The 18,894-nt window shown below is 43.7% G+C and overlaps 1 protein-coding gene and 4 non-coding genes across 5 annotated transcripts; 3 read left to right on the forward strand and 2 right to left on the reverse strand.

Moving 5' to 3' along the window:
• Window positions 1-3,112: 3,112 nt before the first annotated feature.
• On the reverse strand, window positions 3,113-3,184 carry trnae-uuc (transfer RNA glutamic acid (anticodon UUC)). Its single transcript has one exon. It is a non-coding gene; the product is annotated as a tRNA-Glu (tRNA).
• A 319-nt stretch (window positions 3,185-3,503) lies between these two features.
• trnah-gug (transfer RNA histidin (anticodon GUG)) lies at window positions 3,504-3,575 on the forward strand. The gene has a single exon. It is a non-coding gene; the product is annotated as a tRNA-His (tRNA).
• A 237-nt stretch (window positions 3,576-3,812) lies between these two features.
• On the forward strand, window positions 3,813-3,884 carry trnah-gug (transfer RNA histidin (anticodon GUG)). The gene has a single exon. It is a non-coding gene; the product is annotated as a tRNA-His (tRNA).
• Window positions 3,885-4,426: 542 nt separating this feature from the next.
• On the reverse strand, window positions 4,427-4,498 carry trnae-uuc (transfer RNA glutamic acid (anticodon UUC)). Its single transcript has one exon. It is a non-coding gene; the product is annotated as a tRNA-Glu (tRNA).
• Window positions 4,499-4,579: 81 nt separating this feature from the next.
• imp4 (IMP U3 small nucleolar ribonucleoprotein 4) lies at window positions 4,580-12,612 on the forward strand. The gene is made up of 9 exons (XM_066709894.1): window positions 4,580-4,808; window positions 5,589-5,697; window positions 7,695-7,778; window positions 8,064-8,173; window positions 8,310-8,442; window positions 8,866-9,020; window positions 9,237-9,331; window positions 10,607-10,680; window positions 12,233-12,612. Exons 1-9 carry the CDS (start codon window positions 4,806-4,808, stop codon window positions 12,343-12,345), a joined length of 876 nt encoding a protein of 291 aa, XP_066565991.1. The 5' UTR covers window positions 4,580-4,805; the 3' UTR covers window positions 12,346-12,612.
• Window positions 12,613-18,894: the final 6,282 nt, after the last annotated feature.

The raw sequence follows: 18,894 nt of genomic DNA on the forward strand, positions 1-18,894 counted from the left end.
CACTTCGGGTCCCGCGTCTGTTTAACACTGTGTGTGATACCCGAGTGACGCGTCACTTTACCAATTGACGATTGGCTCTTTTATTTAGAAGGCGGGACTTATTCCGCCATATCGGTGTTTGACAGATGACGTAAACCGAAGTGCATTATGGGCGTTGACGGCACTGAACCACCATCGTTATTACAGATCAAAAGGGCCAACAGTGGAAGTTATCGTAGCGAGATACGAAAAAACTCCGCCACCGTGACAGCAAGTGGACTTTTGAACCGAAATAATAAGCGGATTATACGGGCGTTCAATCAGCAAGACGAGCAACATGGATGTCATTTTCCCAGCTGTCCTGTCCGGTACCGGAGAGAAGAGACTAGCGGTACATTAGGTAAGACACAAAGATTTATTTTCACAACTTGTAAAATAACTTGCTAATAGCGATTAGCTGGGATCTGTGCCCATCGGGTTCAACCGGGTCTGTGTGTCCAGATTTCAAATAACAGACGGGTCCGGGTCGGGTCGGGTCGGGCAGCACATTTCCGGGTCTCTTCGGGTTTTGGACCCGTGAAGTCCTCAAGCACAGGGGTGCCAGGCCTGCTCCCGGAGCAGCTACCCTGCCGGCCTCTGCCCCAGCCCAGCTCTCCATTACTTAATTGAACCTTAATTGACAATCTGCTTAGATTGGACTTTTTACATTTTGTATTACAATATTTGGTTCTGTTATGTGTTATTTGTAAAGGGATACGTCGGTATTTTGTCATCATCAGCATCACAGCTGAAGACATGCGCAGTTCGGCGAGATAGTGCCAATAGAAAAGTATGTTTTAACATTCATGAAAATACTTTTTTATAGACTTGTAGAGAATACTTAACGTACAGATGTGCTATCCACACGGTTTTTGAGTATTTAAAAGGTCTATTAGCCGGCTTTTGGCAGTCAGCGATTTCTGAAAATTTGCTTCCACAGTTGTGCTAATGAAATGAAACATTCAAATTCCTTCAGACTGGACGCACAGACGTAAAAATGGTATCCATGCATTCGTATGACTGCGTGACAAAATACAGAAGTATCGCTATAACCCTGCTGTTTAAAATTAATTAAAAGGCTCTGATTTAGGAAATGATTAGTTCAATTAAGGGTTCAATTAACTGAGATCTCAGTGGACACATTATGTTGTTTAAGCATATATATATATATATATATATATATATATATATATATATATATGTGTGTGTGTGTACTTAAATAAAACAGATTCGTACATGGTATCGGCACACTGGTCCCGGTCAGTACTGTGACGTCACTGACGCAGCGCGTCTGCATTCTGACATCGTAACTACAGTAATGGCGGTGTTCTGACAAACTGCGCTTCTCTATCAGGATGAGCTTCCCGGTATCTGAAAACAATTGGCTACCGGTTGAAATGAGCTGCCCCAACTGAAAATATTAAGTAGCTCATCCTGTCAGACATAAAGGACCGTCTGAATGGGCTTCCCTCTGTTTTTCAACATTATTACTGTATTAGAAGCTTTCAAATCCTGTGTAGCTCATCCTGTCATCTATGCGTAAATAGCAAATTGGTCACTATGACATAACACGGTCAAAATCATTTTAAATGTACATAATTATTACCAACAGATTTATGGGCGTGTTCACTGCGCACGCGTACTTTCGCTAGGCAGCTCATTGTGACAAAGTAGCTCCGTTTGTCAGAACAGCGGCCGCTCTCGATGCGAGAGATGCGGTAGAAACTTTTACAAATAAGTATGTATGTGTGTGTTTACTTGGAGCAGTTATAAATGCACGCTGGAAAAGGGCCTAACATGATTAATTGCTTGCAGCAGAAAGACATTAACAGTGTTTGAATAGATCGCGAAAATCCTCCATCGTACTGAATACAATGTGCCCTGACGAAATGCATTCCTTTTTGTTATAAATACACGCAAATGTGAAATATTCGTCCTGGATTTAAATGAAATGTCCCGATGTCTTGTAAATTATCTCAAAATAATGCACGGTTTGTAGCTTCCCCCTGTTTACACGAAAACTATTAAAATGTTTAAAACAGAGGTTATGTGATCAATCGTATGAAGAATCGTATATTTTAATTATTTGTAATCCCTCGTTATCGCTATAACTGTATGGTAATCCAAGTATAGACGCTTTAACGACTGCAGAAATACAAATCTTACAACCTCACAAAACTTAGCGATTAATACAACTGATCCATTCATTACGGTGTCCAATGTGTTTTTTAAAGGAATCCCATTCACAATAAAAGCTGATGCCCCGCGATGTTATTGATGTGACTCTTATTTTGCACATTGATAAAGCTGCAGGTATAAAGAGAAAACATGCTAACACTGAATTTGTGGAAGAACTTGTGGAATTTGTGGATGAATGCATGTATTCATTTTGCTTAAATAAACTACATATATAGGCTGTGACTGTATATGTCAAACTGTATATTTCATGATATAGACATGTAGTGGCTACACGGGACAGATTTAAACCCAGCGCACTGTATTTAATAATACAACGCAGTTCATTCTCCCAGATAAATAATAAGGGCGAATATCTAGGATAATTAAATTAAGCTATTATCAATGTAAATCGGATCATGATTCAGGGAGAAGTAACACAGTTATTTACGATGCGCTGGTAAACAAAATAAACTAGATGAAACGGGAAAAGATACGTCAAAATGAACACTTTTTCTAACAATTTTCTATGAATCATATTTTTAAGTGATGTCATTTGTTTTATGTATTGTTTCAATGTGTCCGGTTTGTACTTTTGAATATCTGGTATATGTGGTATATATTCGCATGAGCGGATTCATTACGATGTCCCGCTACAGGGCAGCCCCGCGCACAGCACGCATGCGCACAGTGCTGCTCGAGTCTTTATCCTTAGTTATGGAAAGTGATTGACATCGGATTAGTTTTCGTGTTTGGGATACATCTGCCCTGACTGGCCTAAACAACAGCATGAAGATGGAGAGTATGGAAAAACATTTCGAAAAGCGTAAATATGATTGTGACGCATAACGCTACATTTTGGAATCTTGGAACGGGGTAAATAATACCATCCTGGTGATGATTGAATAAAAACAGCGCTTTCCCATACCGGGAGTCGAACCCGGGCCGCCTGGGTGAAAACCAGGAATCCTAACCGCTAGACCATATGGGAATGGATGTAAGTCAATGTGTCAATCGGGTAGTATGCGTAGTACGTATTTTGTATAATTGTATATTTCGCCATGATATGTTAGGTCTTAAATATTTCATAGAATCATTGCAATGTGTTAGTATTGCACCGCAGCGTGTATAGCCAGACAATGCAGCTTCTATCGTTACATTTCGTGTCGAATGCTTATGAAATGAGTATGAAGTGTGGCTGCACCGCACCGGAGGACAAACACAATCTTACATCACAATGATGGTGACGTCACACTTGTCCATGCCAACAAAGTATCAGACTTGTCTTTACATCAGCTCCTCGGTAGCTCGCCGTGATCGTATAGTGGTTAGTACTTTGCGTTGTGGCCGCAACAACCCCGGTTCGAATCCGGGTCACGGCAGGAGAAATCCTGACACGGCAGAGGGGTCATGTTTTTCACTTTTCTAGGTATCTTATATTTTAAAGATCGTGCTGTTAATGACATCTCACTTAAAAGAGCCAATTTGTTTTAAAACGTGTAACTTGTCGCCTGATCATGTGACCAGAGAGTGAGGATTTGTACCAATCAGTGCAGGGCTGTGCTGCTGGCTGCATTTCCTATGTCTGATCTAAACCTGCACTGTCTCCTCGGTAGCTCGCCGTGATCGTATAGTGGTTAGTACTTTGCGTTGTGGCCGCAACAACCCCGGTTCGAATCCGGGTCACGGCAGGATTAATAATCCTTCACGGCAACGAGGAACGTCTTTTAATCAAGCTTTTCATGTGTGGAAGTAATATCAATGCATGCATGTGCACTGAAATCTAATTTCCTTACTGAGTTTTAGTAGAAATGCGAGTATGGAGGATAATCCATGTCAAAATTTAAATTAAATACAGAGAGAAAAGAAAACAATAAATGTCGAAATATATGTTGAAATACATAAATTAGTAAATACATAAATAAATGTCGAAATAAAAAAAAAAAAACATTCTATTTTCATTTCTCAGTGCGCTTTTACATTGCGTGTAGTATGTATCGATTCGGTTTGAGTGTAAATTTAGAGTTTGAAACAAAGAAAGAGTCAAAACATGTATTGTTTTTTTATTCCTATTGATACATTTCAGTTATTTCATTATGTCATCGTCTACAAAAACAAATTAAACCCCACTACACAGTGTATTGGATTAGCCAATAAGAGCACTGGATGCCGCCCACTGGCTGTGGGAGTGGGGGGCGGTTGGTGAAAGCTGGAGCGAGAACAAAACAGCGCTTTCCCATACCGGGAGTCGAACCCGGGCCGCCTGGGTGAAAACCAGGAATCCTAACCGCTAGACCATATGGGAATATATACAAACATGAAACCAGAATTCTTTATAACAAGTCTGATAAATTATTGTATTTAACTTGAATATGTATTTTTACTAATATTAGTGTAGACCTACACTGTGGTGTCCCGTGCTATAAGCTGTTTTCCAATGCTTTGATCGTCTGATTATGACGTCACTGCCGATTCCTGTTCAATGACACACAGCAGCGGGGAATGGGGATGAGTGACGCTGCTTCTAATTGGCTGCCGCGACCGTCCAATAGGAGGCCGCGTAGGAAAGAGGTCCGGCTTTCCACGTGAGTGTCAGTAGGAAGGCTGTGAAGATGGTAAGTAACAATATTCGTCTTTTCTCAAACACAGCCCCGCACATGTCTGCTGAGGTTGCTAACTTGCTGCCGTGTCTTCGGTATAGGTTTTTAAAAGTTCATGTTAGGGCTTGTTTTAGAGACCTTGCCCATTGGTAAACGTGGTGGCCAGACGCCCAGTGTACATCTTTACGATGAATCGATACGACGAAGAAGAAACAACATGTATATATTGTTTAATATTCGCCTTATAATGAAGGTTACAACACGTAAGAAGCGTTGCAACTATTATTTTAATGTTTTCTTTTATCAGAGCCCGACAATGTTTGTTTTCTGGGTAAACAAGTAACAAGTTTATTAGTCATTGAAGTTAATTCCGCATCTCTCCTCGTCCATTTGCTACTTGTACATGTAGATAACAATGACTACGCCCCACTGGCCAACGTGTGCAAGTCCAGAAGTGGCTAACATGAGTGACTTCCCAATTACTGTTAGCATATGTGTTAAAATATGATGTACATGTATTCACTGAGGAAAGTGGTTGTTTTGTGATGCGGTGTTTGATGTCATACACGAATTGTTAGTTTGGTCTAAGTTTTCTGCTCTATATTATAAGGGGCCCTTTGAGATCAGAACAAAAACAATCCCTGTTGTAAGGCTTAAATGGTCCCGTTTCTAATATTTGTACAAATGTAATATTCTACACAAGGGTCACTGTATAATTCTGACCATTGCTCTCTTGTGTGTGTGTGTGTGTGTGTGTGTGTGTGTGTGTGTGTGTGTATGTGTATGGGTGCGCAGCTGAGACGCGAGGCCAGGCTGAGAAAGGAGTACCTGTACCGAAAGGCTCTGGAGGACAGGGTGCGGACCATTGAGGACAAGAAGCAGAAGCTGAAACATGCGCTGGATGGTGAGAGAGGACCCTCTAGAAATCTAGTCAGAAATCTTGCTTTTGTGCTACTTCCTTGCAGTTTGTATACAAGACCTGGGCACCCCTGTTCAAGGCAGAAATGCATCAATTATCAGTGTATAATTGCAGCTCAGATCTCAATTAAGATTACATCTCATACACACACACACACACAGACACAGGGTTTAGTGGTTGTACGTGCGATTAAAGCACATTTTGGACAAAGCAATTTTTTCCCCGTTAGTCCAGATGCTTCAGACTGAATTTACACACCGTGGACACTAGAGAGAGCCAGTGTGTCCCTGTTTGTGAAGCGGGGAAGTCTGGCCTTCTCTCAGAGTGCACTGCATTGTGGTCAGGAGTGAAAACAAGCTGGACCGAGGCATGTGTTTATTTGTGCAGCCGGCGGGGTTGGCGTAATTGTATTGGCAAATGCTTCCGGCCCACCATTATGACAGTGTATAGATGTATCTTTCTCTTGAACAGCAATAGCATCATCAGTCTGGAATCAAACCCTGGAAACCAATAACGCTGGCTTGTGGAGATTGTATTGACCAGCTGGGATTAAGATATGGTTGTTTAATTAGTTTAGTGATATAAAGACACTCGGACATGGAGTCTAGCTCTGGAAGTCCCGGTGCATCGTCATGTCGGAACGTGTTCACTTCTTTTCCTTCATCATTTTCTACAGGATATTTATAAAGAGGGAAGCAGTTAACCTTTAGATGAGGTTGAGGTATTTAGTGAGAACCAGGGAAAAAATGAGCAACACTGGTCTCCCACCCCCAGCCCATCTGCTGAACGCCGTTTTGTTTGCCTCCAAATTTCTGAGCGGGCGTCTGCATCATGAATCGGCCTTTCGCATTGTGGGAGGTGGAGGGGGGAATCTCGACGTTCATGGTGACTAATTTCAGGTTTTTGTTTGTTTGCAGAAGACTGTTTTCCAGATTAATTAGAACTGGTTTTGATGATCTGGTTTGCTAATCAGTTTTATTAGCTTCAGTGTCATTAATCTGGTTCCCTTTAATTGTTTTAATGAACACTACTGCTACCTTCTGCTGTAACAATGCCCTGATATTAAAGTTCATATACGTACAGGAAATGTCCATTTATTGATCTATTTCACTTCTGTACCCCTGGTTCAAATATCAGTCTCCTTTATCAGCATCTAAATTGCAGCCAACACCCAAGCTATAGCAGATACTGAGGTGTTTGTGGCAGCTCTGGGTTGTGCTTGGTCTTGGGTCGTATGAACATTTGCTTTGCCAAAGCTGTGCTCTTAAACAGTCTCTGTTGTCCCGAGTCTTATAACACTCTTATAATATGAAAAGGAGGCAGTTTGTTTTTCTAGAGTTTTATTTTCTTGGAATATGCCGCATACAATGGCAATTTGCTCTTCAAAGCTGTTGGAGCCCTTGATGTTCTGGCAGTCCTGATTGCTTGGAATGTGGCGCCTCACAGACCGTGTTCCCGACAAAACTCACAGTCACATCCATGGCGTTACAGTCCGAGTCATCCAGGAGACATCATCTGACACTTGAATCTCCCTATCTGCAGCTCCTCGCATTTCAACATCCGCTCTGCTTTTCATCTCTCTACGACTGTGGGGACTTTCTGTGCCACAGTCGCAACACAAGACAAAGACGAGGAAAACCCTTCAAACGTGTAGTCTGTACAGACTATCATTTTGACTTTCTCTATGTCTAGAAAAACAAAACCAGGGCAATATATTTGGCTCAGGGATACAGAGGTCAGGGTGTGTTCTCTGGGTCTTAAAGGACAGCTGTTCTGAATCTGAGCTCTCCTTTTTCTGTGTTAAAAGTTGTTAATATGATCATTTAACAGAGAAATCACAGGTATTTTCCTTATTGACTTCTCTTGGGAAGTCGATGGTTGTCCTTTAAGGCGTGTGCCAACTGTGTGTTCTGGTGCGATGGCCGTGTGCTGAAGTGTGTTAAAGAGGCGCTTGTGTGTTAAAACGTGTTTCTTCATCGCAGAGAACCAGCTGATCCCCACGGAGGTGCGCAGGGATGCCGTGCAGCTGCAGAAGCTCCTCGAATATGATGACGAGGGAGCAGAAGGTGAGTTCTTTGCACCTTTGTTGTTCTCCCCAGTGAGTTCTGGGAATAGACTGGTCCCATCCAGAACCGTTGTAGAACAGAGCTCTCTGAACACTCACTGATCTGTGAAGAATGCACAGCCCTATGGTGGTGAGTATATCGTATGAATCAGTTGTAAAATGCTTTGTTTGTGGGACAGGAGTTCTTGGTTGCCCTACTGTATTTCATTGCTACGATAACTGATAACTGGGCCCTCCCTGCCCCCGATCCCTTTTACCCCCTAAAACCCCTGCTCTTTCTGGCTAGGTGTCAGATCGCACATGGACGATGAGTACAAATGGGCCGGAGTGGAGGACCCCAAAATCATGGTCACAACGTCCCGTGACCCCAGCTCCCGCCTCAAGATGTTTGCAAAGGTGAGTTACGACAGTAGGTCACCCCTGCCCTCTCCCCGCAATCGCCCAGTTGTCCGGAGAGAGCGCGTCTGTCTCTGTGAGCGTGAGTCTGTGTGTCTGTCCCGCCGTGTCAGCGCTGTCCACTGTGTCCCTGCAGGAGGTCAAGCTGCTCTTCCCCGGGGCCCAGCGCATGAACAGAGGGAACCACGAGGTGCCAGCGCTGGTGCAGGCCTGTCGGGCCAACGACGTCACCGACCTTGTCATCCTGCACGAGACCAGGGGCCAGCCGGGTAGGTGCCGGGTTGACTCTTGCTTCTGTTTATACTTCATTTGCATCAATTGGAAGAGAAGAAGAGCTATTGTGAATACAGATTCCCGTCCTGTTGAACGGCGATGGGGAAAGCACCGCTGAGCTTCAGCAGCTGAAGCAGAGGGGGATTATGGGAATGCACTTCAGCCGCTGGCGCAGGTTGGGGGGGAATTAAAATGTTTACAATGCACACAGTGCGTGTGTGTGTGTTTACGCAACAACATCATTTGTTTGACTGGCTGTGCTGGATGTTTTCTTTAGCCTTTCGACTGTCTCGGGTATCTGTGTTTTTTCCATTTCAGTCTAGTCTAGGAGTTTAAAAGAGAAACTTATCATGGTGGTGGTGTGTGTGTTGTATGCCACCCCTCGCCTGACGCGTGCTGTGTTGTGTGTGCGTGTGCAGACGGGCTGATCGTGTGCCACCTCCCCTTCGGCCCCACCGCCTACTTCACGCTGTACAACGTGGTGATGAGACACGACGTCCCCGACATCGGCACCATGTCCGAGGCCTTCCCCCACCTCATCTTCCACAACTTCAGCTCCCGCCTGGGGCAGAGGGTAAGTCTGAGACCCCATCCCACCCTGAGACGCACTGACTGTGAAGGGCGGTGATTCCCAAGAGCTTCAGCACACTTTGAGGGCATCTCTTCGGCCGCTGCTCTCTCTTATGCGTGTTGTCTGCAGTCTCCAATACTTTCGTACTACCTCTAGACAGCACTGTTCACTGCGGGTCAAAGGGGAGATGTGATCACAGCCCGCATGTCTCTCCCCCAGGTGTCCAGCATCCTCAAGTACCTGTTCCCGGTGCCCAAAGAGGACAGCAAGAGAGTGATCACCTTTGCCAACCAAGAGGACTACATCTCCTTCAGGTGAACGCCGTGCTCCTCTCCAGCCGCTCCATTTGGCTTGTTTCATATGTTTGTAGAAACGGTGCTAAAACCCTCAGCCGTGCTCTCGCCATTCTCCCTCCGCCTCCCACTTGGCGATACGCAGCCCTGTGTGTGAACTGGCGCAGGAGTGGGGTTGACCTCCGTTTGATCTCGCAGTAATTGTTTTTTTAAGAACATAAGAAAGTGTCCAGTCGAGAGGAGGCCATTCGCCCCATCGTGCTCGTTCGATGTCCATTAATATCTAAGTGATCCAAGGATCCTATCCAGTCTGTTTTTGAATGATCCCAAATTTTCAGCTTCTACCACATCGCCGGGGAGTTTGTTCAGATTGTGACGCCTCTCTGTGTGAAGAAGTGTCTCCTGTTTTCTGTCTTGAATGCCTTGAAGCCCAATTTCCATTTGTGTCCCCGGGTGCGTGTGTCCCTGCTGATCTGGAAAAGCTCGTCTGGTTTGATGTGGTCGATGCCTTTCATGATTTTGAAGACTTGAATCAAGTCCCCACGTAGTCTCCTCTGTTCCAGGGTGAAAAGGTTCAGGTTGTTTTGAAAGTCATCCATATTTAAGGGAGGTTGTTGGCTGTGTGTGGGTTATGTAATTTACAAAGTACACAGAGATTGTGCTTTAATTTAGTAGTACAGCACTGTTGGACTCTTTTTGTTTTCCCAGCCTCTTGTTTCTCAATATAAAGATTTGCCGAAGGGTTTAACCAGTGTTGCTGCACAGAGCAAACCAAGCTGAGCTAGGTCTTGGCAATGCAACTGCAGTGTGAATTTCCAGGACTTACACAGCCAGAAGAGCTGCCTTGCAAGAGATTCGAGAGCTTGTTTGACATCTTGTCTTTATAGAAGGACTGGCTGCTTCTCGCTCCAGTACAAAAACATTTTCTTAGTTGGAGTCATTGTAAGAAATGCAACTCCACAATCCAGACACTGCATAAGTAAGCACTCATGTTTCCTGAAGCTCAGTTTTGGTAAATTAGCTGCAGTTTACCATACTTAAAAAGCACATTTTGCAATGGAGCAATAAAAGCTTTGGCAGTTGTCCTGTGGATATTTAAAAATGCAGTGTCTCAGCCAGTGAGATTGCATGGAGTCCTTGATGAAATGACAAACCCCTGCCTTTTATTTTATCCCCCAATGTAGTATCCTTTGAGATCTAGCAAAATGAAAGCAGTCTTTTGCTAATTCGAAAGTTTGACCGATGTGCACAGAAAACGAGCTACATTCGCACTAAAGGAGGGCTCTTATTTTTCAGACATCACACGTACAAGAAGACCGACCACAGGAACGTCGAGCTGTCAGAAGTGGGGCCGAGGTTTGAGATGAAACGTGAGTAGTTTCCTTTCAAGAATGGCGGTTGATTGATGACAAACTGAAACATGGAGTTGAGCTCGATAAAAAAACACTAAGGTTTGATGTGAGGGTAGCCATACAAAGCAATCAATCAATAAATAGACTTCTGTCGGAGATATGAAACTCCTTGATTTAAGTCACTCATTAACCACGACACAGACCTGCACACGTTCTTTGTAAGCCGAGGTTCAAAGTGTAGAACAAACAGGTCTTGTTTTGGACATCTGACTCCCTCAGTGCTATCCAGCAGACCCGGGTCATATACGTATTTCAAATTACTTCAGATCCTTCTCCAAAATCTTTATTTCACAATTATGATTGAAACGGTATTTGCTGTCATTCTGACCCAGGTCTGGTATTCAGTCTTGATGAGGGATTGTTAATCACTTTGCCGGGTTTAGAAGCGCACCTCCCTCCACCTGTGACTCTTCTGACTATTCTCAAAACTCAAACGCGTCTCCCGCCCGTCTCCGACACCACAGTTGTGCTGAAACGCAGAACCCAGGCAGACAAGCTCTGTTGTCACCTAAATGACACCATGAAAATGAATGCGGTTGTTTGGGAGAAATCTGAAGTGCAGTTTCCAGGGCTGCGGAAAGCGCACTCTGCTGTTCCAAGGGCCGGGGGCTGCGTTTGCTCAGTGTTCTGGCACAGATAGCCCCCGCTGGCTTTGTCTCACTTTTCACCCTGGGTAGTTCTCCTTTATCTCTCGCTCTGTTTTCCCTGAATAGCCTGCATTCTTCAGCGGGCCAAGAGCGCTAATAATAAGAGGCCGCTCGTGCAAATCGGTGGTGTTTATACATCTAATATTGCACCCATGCTAGCTTCTCTGTGGCTTGAAACTGTGAAGGTAATTGGCTTTTTTGAACGGTTCAAAAGTGCCCTGTTGTTTTATTTGTGCCCCCCTGACACGAAGGATAAAAACACAATTGGAGTGTTTTGCTAGTTGAAACCCTATTGTTTAGCCTGAAAGTGATTACTGCTAGATTTAAATGGTAAAACACATGCCTGGTGTATATATGTATTTTTTTGTTCCCTCAGCTTATTAGCCAGGACCTCACAAAAGTCTAACAAAACCGTTCCGCTGGGATGCCCAGAATCAGTGCATCTATTGCCAAGTGACCACCTTTTGAGACGTGTTGAGTGTGTCCCTCAACACCACAGATACGCAGTGCTGTTTGTTCAGGGGTTTGGAAGAGCGGTGAACTGGAGGCACAGCGTTTGTTTATAAAGCCATCCTTCGACAGCGGACGATCTGCCCCCTACAGCTCTGTAAACCTCTCGCTGGGCTAATTTAATAGCACACACAGCAGGGGCATTACACTGCCTCAAACAGCCCTGCCCCAAGGCTAGACACAGGGTAAAGGCTCCTGTTCAACCCCGGTGTGTCAGACAGTCTTTAACAGTCTAACGACTGCCACTAGGGCATTGTTGCAGTGGTACCCAGGAGAGAGGGGTTGCGGCAGCAGTGACGGGCTGTGTAGACCCTGCGCCTGGCTGACTGGCGCTGTCTGTCCCTCTGTTACAGTGTACATGATCAAGCTGGGCACCCTGGAGAACGAGGCCACGGCGGACGTGGAGTGGCGGCTGCACCCCTTCACCCACACGGCCAAGAAGAGGAAGTTCCTCAGTGTGGAGTAGAGCCAGCGCTCGCATCACTGCAGCTTCGGCTGGGCACCCGACCCGATCCGCTCACGAGCTGCAGGAGTTCAAGTTTCTGCCCGCTTGGCGTGGAAGCTGGAATAGAGGCGAATCTCGGTGTTCTCCATCAAGCCTGTTATTTAATGATCAGCCTGTGCTGTTGTCTGGACTTCATTTTCCATTTTTTTTATCTTGTTAAAACCCTTACGTTCTGCCATGCAGGATTATGAATATTTTTTATGTCAAATAAATGTCTAAATATCTTCATTTGTCTAAAAAGCTTTTTTCCCAATGTAGTGACTTATTGAAATTACCTGAAGGACTTTAGTCCCCCCCAAAGACAATGCATGCTGTATTTAGTGCATCACATACAGAATCAAAACACCCCAGAACATTTGCATAACAACCAGAAATTCAGAACTATTGTAAAACCCAAATATGAGCACAACTTCTACTCTAAAACAAGTCTCTGGCTTTTAGAACAGGTTCTTATATAGAGGGAGCAGCGCTACAGGTAAAGGGAAGGGGTGCAGCAGGCCATGTATTTGCCATGTCGGCCAGCCCGAGGCAGGAGCTGGTGATCTCGTAGGCGGACAGCGGCCCGTGCCAGGGCTTCTCGGCCGAGGTGGCCATGGGAGAGTGCGTGCAGGTTGGTCTGGAAGTCCATCGGGTCCACACTGGGCTGTGGTGAGGCGGCACTGGAGGACACGGCTGACTAGGCGGTTGGTGTCGGTGGCAAACCCGATGTCCAGGTTGTGGAGGCAGATGTCGTAGACGGCCTCGTTGTCCACCATGAAGGAGCAGCCGGGTTCTCCAGGGTGGTGTGGGGCTCCACTACAGCTGTGGACACCTGGTGAGGCACACTTCATCCTAAGCTACTTTATTTTATACCATTAATGCAATCATTCTGCACTAGTGTCACACGCTATACAGAAACCTGAAAGATTACAATACAATGACTGCTTATATGTAGACCACATATATATTGATGAAAATTCAATTACTAGAAAGTTCGATCGAACAATAACCATACTGCAGTAGTGTGAGTGTTTTGTGTGAGAAGGCACTGAGGCAGATTCCTTCATTAGCATTGTCAGGTTGGCATTCCTTCACTGTCCCACGTCTCTACCCGGTCCTGACATTCACCCTGCACCCGTCCGATCGCCCCTCCTATTCCATTCACCGCACACTTTAACTTGTTGATCTCCAGTAAACACACAAAGGTCCTGCTGGCTGTATCAGCGTCCTGTTGCTTACAGTATGCCCTACGTCATTCTGCTAATATAAATCTGAGTTGTGTCCTAGTGCCTGGAAATGAGGTTTTGCAATTTTTAGGGATGTGTGGGAGGTCTGTTTATGTATTGTATAAATCTCCCAAACTGGAATACCCAATTTAATCCCTGTGGCCATTTTGTATTGTTTTAAAGTTAACTGAGCTCAGTCAGAGCCCTATCAGAGCAATCGCCATCTGGTCAAACGGGCAGCTCTTTTGTGTGCGCTTACTGTTGGGGAAAACGAGCTCCGCCCGATTCCATCGGCGTCGTTCATGGGAACATTTTTGTTGTTCCCCTGCCAAGAGTATTAACTTAGATCCACAATGGTGACCCAGCTTCCAGACAGCATCGTTATCGTTGCTTGTTCTGCAATAATGACTTGAGTCTCTTGGCACAGTAGTGCTGTGATGAATGCTCTTACAATATGGGGTTAAATTAAGGCACCACACTGCTTCAACTTGCAATGTTTAATTGTGCTCAAAAGAAGCTCGTACCTTCAAGGAAACGAGTCTGAAACATGTTGCAAATCATTAAATCCAGCCCCAGGAATCTCAGAGGGGCTCTTCTGAAGGTGAACATGAATGGCACCAATCGTGTAGGGTGACGTGATCAGCATCACACAGAGGCCAGCAGCAGCCAATGAGAGTTGAGATGATTGAAGAAGAAAAACCGCAAGACGAGTATTTGATTTCTGTAAGTATTTATTAAAATACTTCAAATAACAATTTGTTTAGGGGCATGTTATTTAAAAATACTCTATGATGGATATAGCCTGAGACTGTTGCTTAGCTCCAGCTCTCAGAGTAGACAGGCTATTGCCCTCTCCTCCCCTGCCATGTCTTCACCCACATCCTCTTTTCTCTCCGCTTGTTGTGTTTGTCCAAATAAAATAATCGATAGCAAACATCCCACGAAAAACAGCAGACCTGCCCTTATGCTTCTGCTAAAGCCAATTTAAAAACAGACATTTAAGAAATATTTGAATTCAAATACTAGATGATGATGTTGATTTTTATCATATTTTCTGAACCATAAAAGTATTGCATGAACACTTGGTATGGGTGGTTATTTAACCATATGGTATATATTATTAAACCTTGAAAAACTATTGTTAATTCGGTAGGTTATTATGATTAATTGATCAATACACTGTATAGTGTTTCTTTCTATACTAATATTGTCTTTGAGATTTTGGGCGTTTCACTGTCATGAAACTAAATACACATACTTCTCATCGTTTTAATTATGGGATGCCTTTACTTGTATAAGGAAGCAAGTCAAAGATTGATCTAACGTACAAATAGGAAAAGAAAAGAAAAGAAACTGGACCTTAATTTCTCTTACTAGCATTTAAAGCACTAAAGGGACTGGCACTTCCCTACTTAAAAGATCTCCTTATCGAATACACTCCAGGTTGGCCATTGAGATCCCAGGAAGCTGGTTACTTAGCGCTCCCTAAAATACACAAGAAAACTGCAGGTGGTCAAGCATTCACTTATAGGGCCCCGAAACTGTGGAACGATCTTTCAGCCTCTGTATTAGCCTTTAAATCACGGCTGAAGACTCATCTGCTCAGTCTCTGTTTTTCTATCCCATAGTGCCGCCGGGGTGCCATGGACATGCGATGCACAACTGTCCTTGGAAATGTCCTGCATTGCATGACCGGTATCTGAGCACAGCTGTCCTTCTGTCTTCCAGCAACAGGGTCCGACGAGGCGCCTCGTTCCCCACCGTGGAAGTCTGACGAGGCACAACCCTCTTCCGGGGCACCCCACCACAGAAGGTCAATGGGACATCCACACCCAAGGTCTGACGAGCCATCGCCACCCAAAGCCTGTTGATGGTCCAACCCCCCACCCCCGATGGCCAGCGAGAGGCCTCCTCCAGAGGGAAGAGCACAGCCAGCAGCACCGATAAAGAACTTTCTGATCTCCTTGCTGCTGTAATAACTATACTGCCTGGAGGGGAGGCAACCATTAGGCCTAGGCCCTAAGCCATGGACCCCCAGAGATTTATTTTCCCCTACATGCCATCCATAGGAGTTTTTTTGTTTTTCTCTCCTCCGTGCCTAAATTGTTTATTTATTTAAATGTTCACTTACTTTACTTTAGATCATGTAAACTGTTTAAAGGCCTATTTTTATTTTACTTTATTGTATTTATGTATTTTATTTTACTGTATGTTTACCAGTCTGTAAAGCGCTCTGTGGCTACCCTGTGAAGGGTGCTATATAAATAAAAATTGATTGGTTGAATTAGTGTGGCTGGCTTTCTCATCATGTCTAGCCACGCATCAGCTGAGTTAACTAGTTAGGTATTATATTAAGTATTAAATGAATTACATAAATTAAGGTTTTAGACAACTGAAAGGTTTGCAGGACTCACTAACAATGTGTCAGACAGACATTTTCTCCTGCAAGGAGGAATAGAGAAATATACAGTGGGGGAAAAAAGTATTTGATCCCCTGCTGATTTTGTACGTTTGCCCACTGACAAAAAAATGATCAGTCTATAATTTTAATGGTAGGTGTATTTTAACAGTGAGAGACAGGATAACAAAAAACTTTTTTGAAATGCATTTTTCTGGATTTTTTTTTTTGTTATTCTGTCTCTCACTGTTAAAATACACCTACCATTAAAATTATAGACTGATCATTTTTTTGTCAGTGGGCAAACGTACAAAATCAGCAGGGGATCAAATACTTTTTTCCCCCACTGTATATTTCTCTATTCCTCGAAAGCCTCAAAACCTTAATGACTTGGAGAGGATCTGCAAAGAGGAGTGGGACAAAATCCCTCCTGAGATGTGTGCAAACCTGGTGGCCAACTACAAGAAACGTCTGACCTCTGTGATTGCCAACAAGGGTTTTGCCACCAAGTACTAAGTCGAAGGGGTCAAATACTTATTTCCCTCATCAACATTAAGGTTTCGAGGCTGACGTTTGGCAACTCGAACCTTCAGCTCCCTCCACAGATTTTCTATGGGATTAAGGTCTGGAGACTGGCTAGGCCACTCCAGGACCTTAATGTGCTTCTTCTTGAGCCACTCCTTTGTTGCCTTGGCTGTGTGTTTTGGGTCATTGTCATGCTGGAATACCATCCACGACCCATTTTCAATGCCCTGGCTGAGGGAAGGAGGTTCTCACCCAAGATTTGACGGTACATGGCCCCGTCCATCGTCCCTGTGATGCGGTGCAGTTGTCCTGTCCCCTTAGCAGAAAAACACCCCCAAAGCATAATGTTTCCACCTCCATGTTTGACGGTGGGGATGGTGTTCTTGGGGTCATTCCTCCTCCTCCAAACACGGCGAGTTGAGTTGTTGCCAAAGAGCTCGATTTTGTTCTCATCTGACCACAACACTTTCACCCAGTTCTCCTCTGAATCATTCAGATGTTCATTGGCAAACTTCAGATGGGCCTGTACATGTGCTTTCTTGAGCAGGGGGACCTTGTGGGCGCTGCAGGATTTCAGTCCTTCACGGCGTAGTGTGTTACCAATTGTTTTCTTGGTGACTATGGTCCCAGCTGCCTTGAGATCATTAACAAGATCCTCCCGTGTAGTTCTGGGCTGATTCTGTCTCTCACTGTTAAAATACACCTACCATTAAAATTATAGACTGATCATTTCTTTGTCAGTGGGCAAACGTACAAAATCAGCAGGGGATCAAATATTTTTTCCCTCACTGTAGCCTTTATAAAGATGTGTGTATATAGTCAGCAGTTACCTTTATTTATCCCCCCACTTGCTGAAGGCCTCCCCAAGATCCTTCCAGTGATATTTTGTCTCTTTTCCAGGTCACACTAGCACATCTTATTTAATTTCCCCATCTTGTATGTGGTAGTCTTCTAGGTTTTTATTAATCTTATTATTAATCTTATCTTTGGTTTGTTCTTCTTGCGGAGTGTCTGTCCCATTGCCGTTTTAACATTTTCACTCTTTCAATTATGTCACATTTTCGTTTGTTCTCGGATCCAGTCATTTATCTTTTCTTGTTATTCCAATCAGACATCTTTGCATGCTGCTTTGTATTATCTGTAGTTTCTGTAACATTTTTGAATAACTTTCACATCCGTAAGTGAGCATTGGTAGTATGCATCGATCACATACAAAGCCGATAACGTGAACTTGGATTTACTCGGGTTCATTTTCATCTGAGAGTTATTGAAATGGAAGCTGCAGGTCTTCAGATGTTTTTAGCATCAGCAAATCATAAGTTGTTCTAATAAACTCCATTTAACTTGAAAACTTCAAAAGTTGCTGTGAAGAAGATTTTGCGTCTCCGTGATGCACTCCTTTGCAGATCTTGATGTTGTCGGTGTTTTGGTGCAGTCGGATTGTCGCCGTAGCATTGTTGTAGATTGGTGAAGGTGATGTGTTCATATCTTTGTAAATACTTTGTGTAAGATGGGAAGTAGATTAATGGGCCTATAGTTTTTCAGATTGTCTGTGTCTCCTTTCTTGTGAAAGAAGATGTTGATTGTGTCGTTCCACTTATCTGGTTTGTGTTTAATCTGGAGACACTTGTCCAGTTTATTTTAGGATCTCCACTTCATTGTTCATCTTCTTTATGGCATAGCCTACTAATTCTGGCGACATTACAAATATTCATATGAATCGTAAGAATTACAAATAAACACCTAGAGCAATTACTTTAGCCCTTGTTTTAACAAAGATAATACTCCATAAAATAACAATAAATCAGCTCAGTTAGTTGCTCAAGTATAAGGGTACGTCATTCTGCAGTGATTCATGAAAGACTAACAAAACAAAACTCAGCCTTTCCCATCCCTTTTATATACAGCAGTGTCAAACCTAAATCAATTAGTACCCAACCTTAAACCAACTGAAATCCATTTAGAAATGAAATACACATCCACATTAAATTATCAGATTACTCTGTGAATGAGAATCCATTCAACATTTTCATCAAAGTGCATTGAGAAACAACAATTAAGGCCAGAAACTAATAATAATTGGGTTATATATGCAAAATAATAATCAGTGACATTTAAATTATGTATTATTTTTCAGAATCTATCTACAAGCAAGGTATCTTTATTAAACTGATTTGGTAGTAGGCTAACCCTATGTTTAGTCCTATTACACGTTTGGGTGCATAGTGGATATTGCCCTTTGAAATGCTGTTTGGGTAGGGAAGCTTTGAGATACCCAGCTCTGTAGTCTTTTCAGTAATCATTTCCTTCTCAATGAGTTGCTACACTATGCTGCCTTGGTTTCTACTCGCTTTCTATACGGCGTCTCTGATTTATGCTGCA

This window comes from Amia ocellicauda, chromosome 7, assembly GCF_036373705.1.
Source record: "Amia ocellicauda isolate fAmiCal2 chromosome 7, fAmiCal2.hap1, whole genome shotgun sequence".
In the NCBI taxonomy this organism is placed as follows: Eukaryota; Metazoa; Chordata; class Actinopteri; order Amiiformes; family Amiidae; genus Amia; species Amia ocellicauda.